The following is a 19,172-nucleotide window of genomic DNA, read 5'->3' as shown; positions in this document are numbered from 1 at the left end:
GGAGGGCAAAAAAATTGCAAGTAACTTTATCTAGAAACAAATAAAAATAATAATGACTGTCAAAGAAAGAGGATTAAGACATCTTGTAGTATTTCAAGTGAGGGGTAAGGCAGCAAGCTGACAGAATTGTTAGCACATCAGGCAAAATGCTTAGTAGCATTTCTTCTGCCTTTATGCTCTGAGTTCAAATTCCACCTAAGTTGACAGCTTTCATTATTTCAGGCTCAATAAAATAAGTACCAGTTGAATTCTGGGGTCGATGCAATTGACTACGTCTTTCTCCAAAATTGCTGGGCATGTGCCAAAATTTACAATCAATACTTGAAATGAGAAGTATGAAAAAAAGTGCTAATTATTTAAGTGGAGTTATTTGACAGAAACATTAGAGGTTCAAGCAAAATATCCTATGGAATTTAGTTACAGGTCGTCACATTTTGAATCCAGTCCAAATTCTGCCACAGTTATTTTTGCCTTTCATCCTTCTAGGGCCAAAAAGGCCAGCTCTATTGACAATTCTTAATTGTCCACTAACTCTAGGTTTTGAAATTCCTCTGGAATACAAAAAAAAAAACAGCTAAGGGTTGGTGACAAGACGAGCACCAGGCCCATATAAATACCGCTGAAGTAGCTCCCCATCTAAACCTAGTATGGAAAAATGGACATCATAACAAATGAATGAACGAAAGAAAGCAATAGTTTCTTTCATATATTATCATACGGTTTCTAAATTTTCAACTACATATTTTAATAAAATATATCAGTAATTTCTTAATTGACCTTCACTATGATACAGTTAAAACCATTAAAAACCATTGATGTAAGTCAATATAGAGAAGAAAGCATAAGAGACAGACAGACAAAATAAAGTCCTGTTTCATACCAGGACATGAATCAAAATAAAAGCAGATTCATTCCTGATGAAATAAAGTAAGTAGTGGGCTAAATAAAAACAACTACATTTTTATTGAAAGACCAGCTTGTCTTTGAAATGGCTATTACTCAGCCCCAAGGGGAGGGAGATATGTTCGACAAGTACCATTTGGTCTGTGGTGTCTTGGCATTTTTTTGTCTTTTCAGGTGAAGCCATGGTGCTGTGGACAATAGAGCATTGCATGTTTGCCTATGACAGTTACATGAAGAGTAACGAGTCTGCCTACCCTGTATATTCCTTCCATGCACAAAATTCATAGGTGGCCTGGTTGTCCAATAATCAATGAGAAAATTAGTTATCTATGAGGGTACTGAAATAAAAAGTCAAAGAAATGAAACCATCCTTCATTCTGAAAGAATTCAAAACTGAAAGCTCAGAGAGTCTTCAGCGTGTGGACAAACCTAATTTCCATTACAAAGTCAAAAGAATGGTAAATTCAAAAGGCTTGAAACATTGTCGAAAAACAATCTTGGTGAACAATTTGATGTTTATATCAAGATAAATACTGAAGCCAAGGATAGAATTCAGTATTGTGCAATAGTCAACAATGAGTACAGAGTAAAAAGGTGCTGGGAAATCTCATACTGACAGAACTAAACGTATATTGCTAGTGGTTAGTGTGTCCTTTGTTAATTGAAGACAGTAGAGTGTGACCATAAAAATTTGATTACTATTTCTAGAAAATCAGGCAACTGTGGAGAGGCTTTATCTTATTAAAACAAAATAAACTTGATTGTTTAATTAGCTTCAGACCAGATATATTAGATCAATGATGAAAGACATTCTACTTGTGACTATCCTATCTTTTTGTTTATCAAGAACTAAATTATCTGAATATATCTAAGATGGCAGGACATCATTTAAAAGAGATTTGGCTGATATTTTTAATCAGTTGGTCAATCATGTAGATGTCGTGTTGAACACTATGACCAGTTGATATACACTGATTTCACCTTGTTAGGTAGTGATACAGCACTAAGAAAACTTACGCTTTCTATTTTATTCCTTCAAAGAGATGGTTAGTGTAAGAAGTGTTGTGAAGTTTCAGTTAGTGTGAGAATTGGGAAAAGGAGGAAGTGTTTAGGTTACATACATAGATGTACTTACATTAGCATCATTATATTAAAAAGGAAGAAAAAAGAAAGACAAATGTGTGAATGAAAGAAAACTTACCGGAATGGAAACATACATTCTTTTTCACGGTACAATTTGTTTTTTATAATCTGGTAATAGACACCCTTGTCTTTAGCTGCTTGCATCTCAGCCCTACTGATGCCCTTCTTCTCGTGCTCCCATACATGGAGATCATCATCAAGAACTCTAGAAAAAGAACACACAGGAGATAAATACTGCAGAGTGTAACAGCTACAGGGTGGGACAGAGAGGACGGACATTTTTGAAAAATTCACAAAATTATTAATTTTAGCTGCAAACAAATTTTATTGACAGCAATGTGTTCATATTGAATTAGCTTCCTTCAAATCGTCCAATGTATGGGGCTTATACACATACACGTGCTTTGAGGCTTCCCCACAAAAACAGTCACACATGGACAAATCAGGGGACCGAGGGGACCAAGGAATGTCAGCAAACTTAGAAATGAGGCGGTCACCAAAGAGAAGGCGAAGAATGTCCATTGGTGCTCTGGTTGTGTGGGCTGTTGGCCCGTCCTACCGAAACCACACACGTCGAATAGGTATATGGTTTTGTCGTAATTCAGGCACAAAGAAGTTGTTTATCATCTCAATGTTACAGAGATCAAATGTGTATGAAATACACATCACAAATGAAAAACAATGTAAATCAGAATTATATGAATACATAAACCCCACAATATATATTATGCACCTTTTCTCGCATCTGTGCACCTGAATGTATATACATTACTGTATACATTTCACACACACATACTCTATTCCCCAGTGGGTCTGAAACTTATTGTCACAAAACCCTTATCTGATTTCCAAAATAATCACAGTACCCATACTTATATTTTATGGACAACCATCACCAATCTAGTTTTAATAAAAACATTAAATTGTTTTAGAGAAATAATGAATTCGCATAAAAATCATAGCTATTAATTTAAAAGTGAATACAATTTGTTTTGATAAGAAGTTAAACTTTATTAAGAGACACTGTTTCTCGCAGAAAACTTTTTCACATAACCCTACGTTTTTGCAGAACCTGGTTTGAGAAACCTTACCGTATCTTTCTATAGATACACAAACACACAACCACCACACCATAGATACAATGTATCACACACACTATACTATTCTACTAATCGCATTCCTGGCACTTGTGCTGGTGGCACGTGTAAAGACATTTGAGCGAGATTGTGCCAGTGGCGCTGGACTGGCTCCTGTGCAGGTGGCACGTAAAATACACCATTTTCAGTGCCGCTGGACTATCTCCTGTGCAGGTGGCATGGCATATAAAATATACCATTTTGAGCATGGCCGTTGCCAGTACCACCTGACTGGCCTTCGTGCCGGTGGCACATAAAAGCACCCACTACACTCTCGGAGTGGTTGGCGTTAGGAAGGGCATCCAGCTGTAGAAACTCTGCCAAATCAGATTGGAGCCTGGTGTAGCCATCTGGTTCACCAGTCCTCAGTCAAATCGTCCAACCCATGCTAGCATGGAAAGCAGACGTTAAACGATGATGATGATGATGATTATGCAACACACACATAGACAGAGCTATAACATGTCCCTGGAGTAATTAAATATGTTAATCTGACCGTTGAAATAGTGAGCAATAATAGAAAACTTACTGAATGTGGCAGCTACAGTTGGTCTGTTTACAAGATTTGTAATTCTTATTAGCTTTCTCTATTAGTGTTAAGTATTTCTGCCATTTATTACCTGAAAATAATCAGTTAAAAGCATGGGATCAAGTTAGAATCAAAAGAAATGGATGGTGGTAATGGTCAGGGTTAGCTCAATGGAGAATTCCTATTTATTTTCAGCAAAGAGGAAAGGTTCTAACAATTTGGGCCCTTACCCTTCAGCTGAGAATGAAAGAGATAGAGAATGTAGTAGCTTTGTTTTGTTTGTAAAGTATGGTTCTATTAAATTATACTAACATCAGTTGGACAGGATTGCAATACATTTTGATGTATCCCAATCATGCATTACTTTTTCAATGTTGTTCTAACCTCACTTCAGGATTTACCAAGCCATTTTCACGACTTTCCCACATTAAGAAAATATCAGTTTGATGGCAAAAAACAGAGTACATCAACAAATTATGTCCACTAGTGCTGAGTGATTCTCAAGTATGCTTTTACACACATACACACAGTAGAAGACCATAGGATCATCATTGTCATTTAACATCTGTTTTTCATGCTAGCATGAATTGATTGGTTTACAGGAGATAGCAAGACCAGGGACCACACCAGGTTCCATAGTTTGTTTGGGCATGGTTTCTACAGATGGAGGTCCTTCCTAATGCCAACCATTTTACAGAATGTACCAGGTGCTTTTACATGGCACCAGCACCTTTTTTATGTGGAACCAGTAGGATATCAATTCTGCTGTGGTGGGCAAGTTTTCTTGAGTACAACAAGGCACCATATATCTCAGTCTTTTCCCACCTCCTTCATAAGGCTCTGCATTTTGAGACCAGCCTTCAATACTTTGTTCCATATCTTTCTGGGTCTCTTTCTCCCAGAACTTCCCTCCATTTTAAGTGATTGACACTTTATGCAACTATCTTCATCCACATACATCACATGACCAAACCAGGACAGTCTTCTCTCTTGCACACTGCATTTAATTCCTCTTATGTCTAACTTCTCCCTCAATACACTAGTGCTCTGTCACACATGTACACTGACATTGCATATCCAGCAGAGCATACCAACTACATTCTGCTCTAGTCTTTACTGGTCTTCCCATTCAGTGCCCACATTTCACTACCATGTAGCATTGCTTTTTGTAGACATACAACATAAAATCTTCCCTTTTCCTGGAGAGAGAGAGAGAGAGAGAGACCTTTCGTTGCCAACATAGGTAAAACTCTCAACTTTCTCCATCCTTTTCTTATTATAGTAATCATACTTTCGGTACACCTTCCTCCACTAATTAGGATACCTAAACACACGCACTATTTATTTAGTTATTTATTTTAGGTTTACTGCTGTTTCAGATATTTCAGTGCATTCATGGATCAATCTTATCAATTGATCAGTATGATCGATCCATGAACACATCCAAACACACACAACGGCCTTCATCCAGTTTTTGTCTACCAAATCCACTCACAAAGCTTTGATCAACCCAGGGTTATAATAGAAGACAGTTGCTGAAGGTGCCATCATGCAGTGGAACTGAACCTGGAACCTTTTGGCTTAAACTTCATTGCATATATATTAAATACACCATTTCGTTGCCAGGTGCCCCTGGACTGGCCCTTGTGCAGGTGGTACATAAAATATACCATTTTAAGCGCAGCCGTTGCCAGTACCGCCTGACTGGCCTTCGTGCTGGTGGCACGTAAAAGCACCCACTACACTCTCGGAGTGGTTGGCGTTAGGAAGGGCATCCAGCTGTAGAAACTCTGCCAAATCAGATTGGAGCCTGGTGTAGCCACCTGGTTCACCAGTCTTCAGTCAAATCGTCTAACCCATGCTAGCATAGAAAGCGGACGTTAAACGATGATGTTGATGATGATATAAAACAAAATAAATAAGTATTAAATCTATTTCTACAAAGATTAGCTAAAACAGTAAAATGGATGAGAGAGAACAGGTGATACATAAATAAAATAAAAACAAAAGAAACATCCATAATTAAGAGGCAATGATCCTATTTCACTTCCACCATACTCAAACACACAAATCCCAGTGGGAACTGAACATTAACATTTGTTGACTATAATGAGACAATATGTTAGAATAATTCATGAGTAAACACCAAAGTAATCCTTCAATTCCTGTTGTTGACAAAGTAGAAGTATATTTGTCCCTGTTTAAAAACTAAACTGGCACAGTCACCTCCTCCTCACTAATCAAAATGTTTATTCTGAGTCAATAAGAGCACACCCATAATCTCCAACAACCAGGGATATAGCTAAGATCTACCTGGATTATAGCTGTAGACTTCATCCTTTTGTTACCATATTCCTGTTGAAATATTCTTGCCCCGCCCTTTTTTTATTTTATTTATTTTATTTTTTTTTAATTTTGAAAAATTATGAAGAATTTAGTGAAATAACTCATTGTGAAACCTGGTAGCAAGCTGGCAGAATCATTACTGTGCTGGACAATAAGCTTAGTTGCATTTCTTTTAATTTTATGTTCTAAGTTCAAATGCCACTGGGGTTGACTTTATCATTTGTCTCTTTTGGGGTCAATAAAATAAGTAGCAGCTGAAAACTAGGGTCAATGTAATAGACTTGCATCCCCCGAACTTGCTGGCCTTGTACCAAAATTTGAAATTAAATTCAGTGATTAGGCGATGAGGTGGCAGAATTGTTAGTGCATTGGACAAAATGCTTAGTGGTATTTCATCCATCTTTACATTCTGAGTTCAAATTCTGCCAAGTTTGACTTTACCTTTTATCCTTTCAGGGTCGATAAAAAAAAGTACTAGTTGGGCACTAGAGTCAATGTAATCAGCTAGACCCCCACCAACTCAAATTCCAGGCCTTGTGCCTATAGTAGAAAGGGATTATAAAACCTGGTGTTTAGAACATAAATTAACATGACACTTTGATAGATTTAAATTTTGATCACTTCAAAGCAGTAAGGAGATGACAGAGGACCAAGATATGTAGCACATTGCTGTACTCCAGAAGACCTGCCCACCACACCAAAATCGAGATCTTAAAACCAAGGTTCCACACAAAAAAGCACTGGCGACAGTGACACGCAAAAAAGCACTGGTGCCACGTAGAAAGCACTGGTGCTGGAGTCAAGTAGAAAGCACTGGTTCTGGTGCCACGTAGAAAGCACTGGTTCTGGTGCCACGTAGAAAGCACTGGTTCTGGTGCCACGTAGAAAGCATTGGTGCTGTTGCTACATAAAAAGCACCCAGTACACACTGTAAAGTGTTTAGCATTAGGAAGGGCATCCAGCTGAAGAAAGCAAGCCAAAACAGACTATGGAACTTAGTGTGGTCCCTGGCTTTGCCAGTTCCTGTCAAGCCATACAACCCATGCTGACAAAGAAAATGGATGTTAACTGATGATGATGGTGTATCATAGGACCAAGGGCAGTCTCAGGCAAGTTCATATCAAAAGGGTTACATTTCATATAATTCTTATCATATATAAGTTAACCAAATTAGGAAAGGCAGCACAACTGACCCTTAGCAAGCCCACTCTCTGAATAGTAAAATTGATGATCTAATATGATGCCTAGCAGCTTGACCATCAGCAGAAAAACATATGGAAGATGTTTACAACAAAATGAATTCTGTTGAAGGTACCCAAAGATCAGATAATGATGACAAATTATAAGTTTTGTTAGTATCAAACATGATTAGGTAGTAGATCAATAAATGAAGATATGTATTATAACGATGACTTTTGGGTTTAACCCTTTAGCATTCAAACCAGCAACATCCAGCCAAAATATTTAATCTCTTTTATGTTGAAACTGGCCAAATCCAGCTTCTCACCTCAATCCAACAATGTTATTTGAACACTAAACAATCACATCATTGGAATCTCAAAACTATTACATAATGCAGGATTAGTTCAAAACAATATAAATAGACAAACATTATTTTTGACAGAATAATCTGAATACTAAAGGGTTAATAAGTATATAGCAATGGTGTCCAAACTGCAGCTCCCTGGGATAATAGCCAATACACACAGGCAAGGAGATCAAGGTTAATGGATCAGATACTGTTATCAAGAACCATCAAGAAAAGATAGGTCTCCTAACTGGCATCAGTCCCAACAGAGGATAATATATTTTGAAAAGAGTGGCAGAAATTATCCAAATATAAAGATTTGGAAATAAAAATAACCTGAATGTGGGGCCTGAAAGCAGAAACAATCCCTGTAATAGTTGCTTTGGGAATGATATTTTCTATGGCCAGATGCCCTTCCTGTTGCCAACCCTCACCTGTTTCTAAACAAGGTGATATTTCCCTGTAGCCAGACATGTTTTTGCAGAATATTGGAAATAAATGACTGCTTTTATGACCATCATTTACAACTAACAATCGATCTCAAGAAAAGGAGACTCACTCACACAATGAGCTTCTACCAAATCCACTCATAAGGCTTTTGCCAATCTGGGACTATAGAAGACACCTGCCCAAAGTACCATGCAGGGGACTAAACTCAGAATTATGTGGTTGAGAAGCAAACTTCAACTACACAGTCACACCAGAACCTATTATATAACCAAAATCCAAGGACTTATTAATAACCAAAACACACAGAAGATAGTGCTACTTGACCCTGTACATATATTAGATGGAGTTCTTTCCATTCTGTAAAAATAAAACCAAGATGTAACACTGTAATACCAAAAGCACACAGAGCTTTATTTGGTTGCACAGTGAGAGCATGCAAAAAAAACAAAAACAAATAGTAATGATTTCTTAAGAACATAAGTCATGTTAACCAGTTTTTGTAGCATTACCATTTATAAATGGGTGTATGTCATGAAAATGTTTGATCAAATTACACAAGAAATACGTGTTTGTGTACACACACCACCACCACCACCCTGGCCAGTTTCAGCCTGCAAAACATGACCCCTCATGTAAACTGATAGGGATAGAGTATTACATTTTTGAGTTACTTTATGTTCTGTGATTATTGTGACAAGTAATGTTTACACTTGCTATCAGATTAGTGCATTCAGGTATGTATGTATATATATATATATATACAAAGGCTAGAGCTTCCTCAGCAAACCAGAAATTTATTTGGCCTTTACGGACAGGGATTGTCAACGTGTAAAAATTACAAAATAGTTAAATGTTAAAATTATGATTTTTTTTAATTGGAGGGGGTCACAAGATCAACATTTGTGGAGGGATGGGGGTTGTATAGACAAATGAATCTATCCAGTACATGAAGAGGGTACATATTCCATTGACCCTCAAAATGGAGTTGATTCTGAGGTGGCTACAAACAGAGATAACTGGATACTTAAACATCTTCAGTCTAATTCTCTACCATTACTAACAGATTATTGTTTTGTACAGAAATGGCTGAAATGCAGTGTGGTAAGAAGTTTGCTTCCCAACCACATGGCTCCAGATTCAGTTCCACCTTGGGAAATTGTCTTCTACTATAACCTCAAGCCAACCAAAGCCTTAATCTGATCAATAAGTATCCGGACTGGTGCCATAATAATGAAGCTAAAACAGGCAGAGTGAAGCCACTTAGTACAGATTGACCTTGGACTCTGCTGTGCATGCACATTAAGTTTTATCATTCTAGCTCACTTCTGCTTTTTACAGCAGTGCTTAGAAGGTATAAGTGTAGTGTGTGATCGCTACATTGACCATGACAGAGAAGGTTGTCATTGCGATACCTGCTCAGAGGCTTATACAAAGTTGCAGAGTGTGTGGATAGGAGTGTATGAGTGATTCAGACGTTTCCAAGATGGCCAAAAACATGTCGATAGTGACGAACGTACTGGAAGACCTGCAACCAGCAGAACTGAGGAAAACATTGCAGATGTGCATGCAGCTATAAGGGGAAATTATTGTATCCCAATCCGTGAGTTATCAGAGGATGTGCAGATTAGTTACGGTTCTGTTCAGTCCATTATCACTGAAGATTTGGGTATGAGATGCTTGTCTGCCAAGTTTGTACCAAAACTGCTTTCAGCTGACCAAAAAGACACTCGGGTTTCAGTTGCACAAGATCTCCTTGATCATGTTGAGAATGATGAAAACTTTTTGAAAACTTTGTGTAGGCCTCTGAGCAGGTATTGCCAAGCTTTTGGCAAAATTTGATGCAGATGTTCTGCTCAGCTTCCTCTGTCATGGTCAATGCGATGATTGCATGCTACACATGTTCCTTTCAAGCACTGCTGTAAACAGCGGAAGTGAGTTAGAATGTTAAAACTTAGTGCACCTGCACAACAGAGTTCAAGTTCAATCAGTGCCAAGTGGCTTCACTCTACATGCTTTTAGCGTCATTACTATGGCAATAATCTGGATACTTATTGATCATATACACATATATATATGATCATATACACATATACACACACACATATATATATATATATATATATATACACACACACACACAAACAGGGTGCAGTGAATAAATTGTCGTCTAAATCACACAAAAATGAAAACAACACTGACATCTCATTTTAACAGATATATTTATCAAAATTATGTAAAAATATCTTGAAATTCTAAAGAGTAAATTTATTCAATAAAATACATGTGTGTCCTTTTGTTTTGACATCCCATGTTGTAAACAAATGTCAGAATCATACAAGCAGTGTTATTTATTTCTGATCTTCCACGAAAGCATATCCAGAAATGGGGAAATCCTCTCTCTCTGTCTCTCTTTCTATCCATTTTTCATGCTGGCATGGGTTAGATAGTTTGACAGGAGCTGGTCAGTCAGAGACCTGTACAAAGCTCCAATTGTTTGTTGGCATGGTTTCTACAGGTGGATGCCCTTCCTAACACCAACCACTTCATAGCGTACTGAGTGCCCATTATGTGACATGTGACTGGCAAGGTTGCACTATGTGGCACTGGCACAAGAGTACTATGTGGAACTGACACAGATGCATTATGTGACAGCAGCACAGGTGCATTCTATGCAACACCAGCATGGGTGAATTCTACGTGGCACTGGCATGTGGTGCATTTTATGTGGCACCAGCACCATGTTAATTAGAAACATGTGAGGAATGGAGACAAGAAAGACATCCAGCCATAAGAAAAAAATCTGCTTCAATGAATTCCATTTGAGGAAGTTAAAACAACGGTGATGCAGAAGGTAAGCAAAGCGAAATAAGCAGATCAGAGGCATAGCTCACTTGTACTATTAAATATGAGGTTAATTTTGTGAAAGACCTAAGTGCGCAAGTATATTGATATGAACTCAGAACAGTGTAACAAGAATGTATCTTGTTTATCTGTCTGTCTCTCTGGATCACTGCTCTCTGTATTATGAAACAATTTCACATAACTCACAGCTTACTACTGTCAACTAAGTAAAACAGGACTCCTGGTGACTCTAGATCAGTGGTTCTTAACCTGAGCAGTAATGACCCCTTCAGAAAATTGTGAGCACAGAGTAAATGCTGAAAGGGTGTTGGAGGAGAGGCACTGGGTGTTTAGAAGGATCATGGGTTTTTTTTTTTTAGAAATAAAATATTGGAACCAGATACAATTTTTTTTCTTTTGTTTAAGTCACCTGACTGCATGGAGCTCCATTTAAGCACTGCCTTGAAGGTAGTTCTTAACTGAACAAATAGACTCCAGTAGTTTTTGAATCTGGTTCTCAAATCTTTTTGCCAAGTCATAGGGCATAAACCACCAGTTGCTAAGCAATGTTGAGACAAGCAAACACACACACGACAGGCCTCCACATAGTTTCCACCTACCAAATTTACTTGTATGGCACTGATTGGTCTGGAGCTATATAAGACACTTGTTCGAGATTCCACATAGTGAGACTGTCCCAGGCTTTATTGTCTGTTTTGACATGGTTTCTATGGTCGGATGCCCTCCCTAATGCCAATCACTTTACAGAGTGGACTGAGTGCTTTTTATGTGGCACCAACACCATCTCTCAATGTATTAAATAATCTGGGGCTGATCTTCCTGCTCAGGTTTCCTGGCAGCATTCCGATGGTTAGCAACTGAATTTTCAGCAACCATTTTTAGCAGGCAAATTTGATGATAGAGAGGTCAGTTCAATAACCAAAAACCTGACTAAGCAACAGTTAATATGTACCTATGTTACTAGAAGCACTTATTAGTGATCTGACATACGTATTATAGTAACTAAAAATACCTCAGCTATAAACTTGTATAGAGATACAGAGATTTTGTTTCCTGCTGTTTATTGTTCCATTTTGATCTCTCCACTCAACAAATAATTCAGGTTCATGACTGTTGAAATAAAACTGGTTTCCTTTGCACTACACTATTGACAGAAGACTATATTCAGGGCAGATAATATAATGTACTATTTCTGTCTATTTCATATATTCTGTAATTTTAATAAACCGTGTATTGTGACTTAGACAAATACATGACTTTTATTTTATAAAACAATGCTCCAGGTTTGGTTAGATATTGATATTGAGTAAATACAACACACAATTGTTATTACTTTTACACAAACTACACTTGTGACAAGACAAATAGAATCATCATCATTTAACATCCGTTTTCCATACTGGCATGTGCTGAATGGTTTGACAGGAGCTGGCTAGGCAGAAGATTGCACCAGGTTTCACTATCTGTTTTTACAGCTCAATGCCCTTCCAAATGCCACTTATTGCAGAACATTCATAAGACCAGTTTTTTTTTTAAGGATTATTCACCTACTTCCACTTTTCATAATGAACAGAAAATCAAGAGGAAAGATAGAGAAACATTTGGATGAGTTATTCCCTTTTTGTGTGAGAGAGAGAGAGAGAGAGAGAGAGAGAGAGAGAGAGAGAGAGAGAGAGAGAGAGAGAGAGAGAGAGAGAGAGAGAGAGAGAGAGAGAGAGAGAGAGAGAAGAAAATGGGAAGGGGGAAACTAAAATATCAGCATTTAGATTACTCTGGGAAATGTAATATTTTTTTATTCACATTGTTTTCAATTAATCATACATTATCCTGTCGTCGTCGTTTAACGTCCGCTTTCCATGCTAGCATGGGTTGGACGATTTGACTGAGGACTGGTGAAACCAGATGGCTACACCAGGCTCCAATCTGTAGTTTCAAGATTTCAAAGTTGTGATTATATATTTTTAGAAATGGTATTGTAAGGTAGTTGTGAGAGGCCGGATCTAGCCAGTTTGAATGTAAAACAAGGAGAATATCTGGACCAGATATGACCAGTTTAAATGCTAAAGGGTTGATGTAACGAACATTCATAGCTTGTTATAGCAAGACCAACAGACAGGAACACAGCTCTTCCCTAATATTTACATGTGCTTTAGCCCAAAGTTAGCATTGACTGAGCAGATCTGTAGTCAAAAATGTTCCAACTGTGACCATCTTGTCATGTTGTTAGAAACAAAATTATCCAAGCATAGCTGAATGGTTAAGAAATTCCCTTCACAGTTATGAGATATTGGGCTCAGTACCCAGTACCCTGCACTATCTGGGGTGAAGTGCATTTACCATAGCCTCAGATCAGCCCAAGTTTTGAGAATGAAATTGGGCTGATAGAAACTGAATAGAAGTTCCAAGCCCAGCCTGTTGCACACACATCACTAGTTTCATATAAAAATTACATTAAGGATACCCATGTCACTTCATAAACTAAATGAATATGCTATCCTGTTGACTGAACATTCATCTTCCATGCTGGCATGGGTTGGACAGTTTGATAAGCCACAATACTGCATCAAGCTCTACTGTCTGCTCTGGCATGGTTTCTATGGCTGGATTCCCTGCCTAACATCAACCACCTCATAAAGTACTGGGTAATTTTTACGTGACAATACCCAGCCATTTCACAAACTAATCCAATAAATAGGCTGTCCAATTGATCAAACAACTGGACACTCATTACAAATTGAATGCAAGAGTCCATTACCATCCACTGTGTTATGTTTATTTTTGTTAAAGATAATATGTTGTGATTTGAGAGTGATTTAGCTGCTATTTCTAGCAGGTTGAATGAACCATGTAGAAGCTCCCTGGTTTAGCTTGTACTGAATTCATATACTAGTTCAGTCAAAATTAAATATCTATTTCCAATACGTTTTTGTTTTGTTTATTTTTATGAAGTCGACACCTTTACACATTTTTAAAATTTAGAATTGGTGTAAGGTTTTGTATCCTAGTGACTGTACTGCTTTTATACTTCCCTGAAACCTGAAGATACATGCCAACACTTCTTCTTCACCTTCTCTCCGACTGGGGTAATCATGTATTTCCTCTGCCACAAAATACCCATTTCTGTCCCTCTACCATACTCTAGCCTTTCATCATCAGGAACAAAGCCATCTCCCTCAATGCTACTACTATCCTCTGAGTTGAGGGGGGTCTTGTCCTGCATGGTGACCACGCTGATACTGGTGCTACAGAAGAAAGCACCTAGTACTCTAGCCATAGAAACCATGCTAAATCAGACAGCAGAGCTTGATGCAGTTTTTTACCTTGTCAGCTCCTGTCAAACTGCCCAACCCATGCCATGATGATAATTGGGAAAGTAATGGAGACTTTTATTCTGGTCAAGCACAGAAAACCAATTAAATCCACTTCTAATATGTTCCTACTCATTAACTGTCAATGTTGCAGCCTGTTGCTAGCCTTCTAGTGTTTAACTCATTGTATTTTGGTAAAGCTGCAGAACTCTGGCAAATCCTAAATTTATTCAGTACTTTTGCAATCATGTTCCAGTTGAAAAACACCTTTGTTTCAAATACGAAAATAACGAAGTAATTAGTAAAATGACTGACATTTAGAACATTAATAAACATGGAGTTTCAATGGAAGACTTTAGATCTCTTTAAAACAGGAAATTTGGTTCATGGAATGACTGGCAGCCTAGGGTGGGTTGGTATCAAAAGAGTTAATCATCATTATCATTGTTGTTTTTATGTCCACTTTTCCATGCTTTCATGGGTTGGCTGGATGCCCTTCCTGTAGCCAACCTTCACCTGTTTCCAAGTAAGGTAATATTGCTCCATGGTCAGATATATTTTCCATGGAAGATTGGAAATGAAGGACGCTGATCGAATGTTGGTGACACTCATTTACAACTACCATGCAATGTCAAGGAGACAGTAATACATTCACATACAATACATACATAAATACACATGATGTGCTTTTGTAGTCAGTGGCTTCAGCAGAAAACACTTGTCCAAGGTGCCACACAGAGGGATTGAATCTGAAACCATGAAGTTGGGAAGTAAATCTCTTACCACACAGCCATGCCTATGGCTACAACAATTTTCAAACAAAAAAAGTTTTGAGACAATTTAACAAAAACAAAAAAAAAAGAGAAAAATGACCAGGCACAGCACAGGTGTGGCTGTATGGTAAGAAGCTTGCTTCCCAATCGCATGGTTCCAAGTTCAGTCCGACTGCATGGCACTTTAGGCAAGTGTCTTCTACAATAGCTTTGGGTTGACCATGGCTTTGTGAGTGGATCTGGTAGACAGAAACTGAAAGAAGCCCATTGTATATATGTATATGTATATATATATATATATATATATATATATATATATATCTGTGTGTGTGTCTTTGTGTCTCCCATTACCATTTAACTAGCATTGATGTGTTTACGACCCATAACTTAGTGGTTCAGCTAAAGAGACAAATAGAATAAGTCCTAGGCTTTAAAATATAACTCCAGGAGTTGATTTGTTTAACTAAACCCTTCAAGGCGGTGCTCCAGTATGGCCACAGTCAAATGACTGAAACCAGTAAAAGAATATCCTTGAAAAGTAAATGAAGTATCATTTCCATTTGATATCAATCAACCTTACCTCCAACTTCCACTAGAGTGTAGTAAATTGGCTGCTTTTTATGTTTAATTGCCCCTCCACACAAAGCATGAAGCGTTGATGATTGGCAGAATTGTTATGATACCAGACAAGGCACCAATAGAATTCTGCTTTAGGCACCCCTTATAACACCTCAACTTTTTTGTTTCTAGGAATTTTCATAAAACTTTTGCGAATTTGTGTTCAGCACTCGGGAATTCACATGACTATGACAAAAAAATCTTTTTAATTCTTTGAAATTGAAAAAAAAAAAAAAAATTTTCGAATTTTTTTTTCTTTCTTTGGATCACAGTTTAAAATACGGAGAGCCAGAATTTTTAGCATAAATCCCTGCAATAGACCAATAAATGTGTTTTATGGAGAGAAAGATATTGAAAAACATTATTATATCAGACGGACAAACAAACGAGATGAATATCAGGTGGTCGAGAAATGTGCTAAAAATAATAGCTAAATAGCCCTTAAATCACACACACAAAAAATAATTTTTTTATTTTTCCTGATCGTACGAATTCCCGCGTGTAGAACACAAATTCGCAAAACTTTTCTGAAAATTTTAAAAAAAAAAAATGTTACGAGGGGTGCCGAGATACCTTCCAACTTCAGTTCTGAGTTCAAATCCCAACAATGACCAGAGCTATTCCACGAATCAGAGGATAAAAATTGACTATGAAAGCCGGTAGAGGAGGAACTGTAGCGATCTAAATGATAATGATGACGAAGGGGTTCATGTTGCCTACATTTCTCATAAAAATAAACACAAAAATAACAGTTCTTATTCTGAACTGTAGTTAGGCAGGCTATACCATTTTGTGAGTTGGACAAAATTTATTGACCTTCTGGCGCCAACACGTCTTTCTGAAGTAAGGTATTTTTATTCTGCTGGTCTTCATAAGAAGCAGCCAAGCTAAACGAGAAGTAAACAAACACATCGTCACTCAAAAGCGTCAGCATGAACAAGCATCGTCACCGTCAAGAGACGTATGATCACACATACGACGGTGTTTCACAGGTTCCATCTCCCAATTTCATTCATAAGGTATTTGTCTGTCGATTGCTATTGAAGATACCTACTCAAAAATGTTAAAACGAGGGGACCAAACCCGAAAAACGTCGTTGCGAAGTGAACTTCTTAACCACACAGCCAAGCTAACGCCTAAACGCACACAAAAAAATAATTTTAAAAAGATGGACAATCCTTCGGTATTGGTATACAACGTCATTCGTCTACACCTTCCCTTATGATATAGATAAAAAGGTTAGACTGAAAAAGAGGATGAATGACGTCGTCTTTTCATACCGACACTTTGTAGACCAATATCGAAGAATCGCCAAAAGATATAAAAAAAAAAAAATTCTAAGTTCTTACTTCACAGAATCAGTGCCGTAAACAACGACTAAATAGTGCTTGACGTGAAATAGACATCGGACATTGATACTTAGTAGGAAAATCAGTAAAGAAACGGAATTGTGATATTCTTGCTATCCTCCCTCTCCAGAGGACATATTAGTAGCAGCGCCAACACAGAAATAGAGTCAGAGTCGTATCCTGTCCAAGAACGTATCAATATCACTATAAATGATACGAAGTGAAAATACAGCTGAGAATGGAAATAAATTTACAGACACGGTTAGCTGTGAAAATTCCTGCGTTAGGATAGTATTGTTGACAAATAGAAATTTGTATGGAGTCAATGAAAGAACATAATCGTTCGAATACAATAGAAGCATTGAGAAATGTTTACGTGTGTAAAATAATAAAACTATATTTGTGAAATTTGCAAAAGGAAAGAAAATTGTTTAAATAAGAAAACAATTTAATTATAATTAATACAATGGAGATTAGGTATTCAATTAAAAATGATTGTAGCTAAAACGCCTTTAATTATAAAACTGATCCGATTGGTACAAAAGAAGTACAGATTGATGCCCACCACGACTTTGTTTTCTCATACCTTTCTGAGAATCTGAGAAATGGATATTCTTTACATCAAATTCTGAAGATACATTTTCGAGACTATATTATAACTATAATTTTTTTCTTTTTTGAACGTGTTTCGAATCATACTACCCACTTTCCTCTCGACTTTATTTTCGGCAGAATTCTGGTTTTAGCACCAAATATAACCTTTCATAACTTTTGGCGAAAGTAAAGAATACGTACACCCGGTGTTTAGGGTTAGGATTAGGGTTTTTGTTACGCCGAAAACGGGTGGTGTACGTATTCTTTACCTCCGCCTAACTTTTTTTATGGCATGTCTTTATTTTTTTGGAACTTTCAGAAAAATTTTGCGAATTTGCGTTCTACATGCGGGAATTCATGCGATTATGAAAAAAAAAATTTTTTTGAAGTTTTTTAACATACCCCCACCCCACCCTAGCAAAAATGTGTTTTGGGGAGAAAATTATTGAAAAATATCAACATGTCAGTGAGACAATGAATCGAGGAAGGTAGTCGTTAGTTATGCTAGAGACAACAGCTAAATATTTTCTTCATAACTTTCTTTAAAAAATGCATATATTTTAAAATATTTTCGCCGCTAAATTTTATCAACATGTTGCGATCCATATTAAAAGAAAAGAAGTTTACAGAAATCTGTCATTGATCTTGTATGCCAATAATTTAAACAAAATGTATTTTATAAAAGTAAACATTACCACTTGTTGTAGAAAAAAGGGGCGCGGAATGGGAGGACAGTCGTCCCCCTCATACCGCTATACAGGAGCGAAATTTTGATTTATCTCTGTCGATTAATTAAAGTAGGGATGCTACAAGTGTCTTTGCCGCCAAGGAGCGAGACCCTTGCAACGTTATTGTGTACCTCCATGCCTAACATTAAATATCAAGAGACTGTTGTTCTTTTGCAACAAGTTAACCGACTTCCACCCATGACTCCCCCATCTTTTTAGGATTACCTAGGAATATATGTATCCTTTTGACGATAGGGTGTGAGATAAGCGAAAATTAACTGCTATTTCTAGCAGACCGTGAAACTACATAACGGCTCTCGCTGCTTTGTTGAAGACCAGATAGGAATATGTGCGTGGGAATAATCAACGGCTTTTCGTATTAGTTTTCTCTCTCACTCAATATTTACACGTGTCGCTCAGGGAAAAAATATAAACATGTACAGAGAAATATATACGGACACACTTTGGGTGTACGTGTATGATTTTAAAGTTGTCAATCTCCGTATGTACACACAAGTGGTAGGGTGTTCACACAACTCTGTAACAAAATTTATTTTCCTTTTAATCTTCCTAGGCGCGGGAATAAATTAGCCTCACATCTTTTTTTCTTTCTTTTGAGCGGTTGGTAGTTTATCACTTTTTTTTAACAAGCCTCATCACAGAATGAATAGAGTTTACTACAGACTTTAGTCGTGTCCACTATATACAAGAGAACTGGACAAAATGCTCTGAATTACCCGCAGTGTCGGATTCAACTTAACCTTTTATCTCTTCAGAATCAACCAAGTGTGCTAGTGTACTTGTATATTACTTATCGATATTTTGATTGTGTACTTATATGGAAATATTTGAAGGGTCTTTGGTGACAATAACATTTGTAGGTACAGTTACGATATATATATAGT

The 19,172-nt window shown here is 37.3% G+C and overlaps 1 protein-coding gene across 1 annotated transcript in view; it reads right to left on the bottom strand.

The window, feature by feature from the left end:
• Nucleotides 1-19,172, bottom strand: part of LOC106870958 (protein O-glucosyltransferase 1) — a 37,338-nt gene that overhangs the window by 16,718 nt on the left and 1,448 nt on the right. Inside the window, exons 2-3 of the mRNA XM_014917205.3 lie at nucleotides 3,712-3,802; nucleotides 2,105-2,251 (exon numbers count right to left, since the gene is read on the bottom strand). Of these exons, the coding sequence (XP_014772691.1) occupies nucleotides 2,105-2,251; nucleotides 3,712-3,802 (238 nt within the window). The remainder of the gene's footprint in view (nucleotides 1-2,104; nucleotides 2,252-3,711; nucleotides 3,803-19,172) is intronic.

This window comes from Octopus bimaculoides, chromosome 5, assembly GCF_046866305.1.
Source record: "Octopus bimaculoides isolate indiv1 chromosome 5, ASM4686630v1, whole genome shotgun sequence".
Lineage (NCBI taxonomy): Eukaryota > Metazoa > Mollusca > Cephalopoda > Octopoda > Octopodidae > Octopus > Octopus bimaculoides.
The sequence above is the reverse complement of the archived record's forward strand: the minus strand, read 5'-3'. Positions and strand labels throughout refer to the sequence as shown.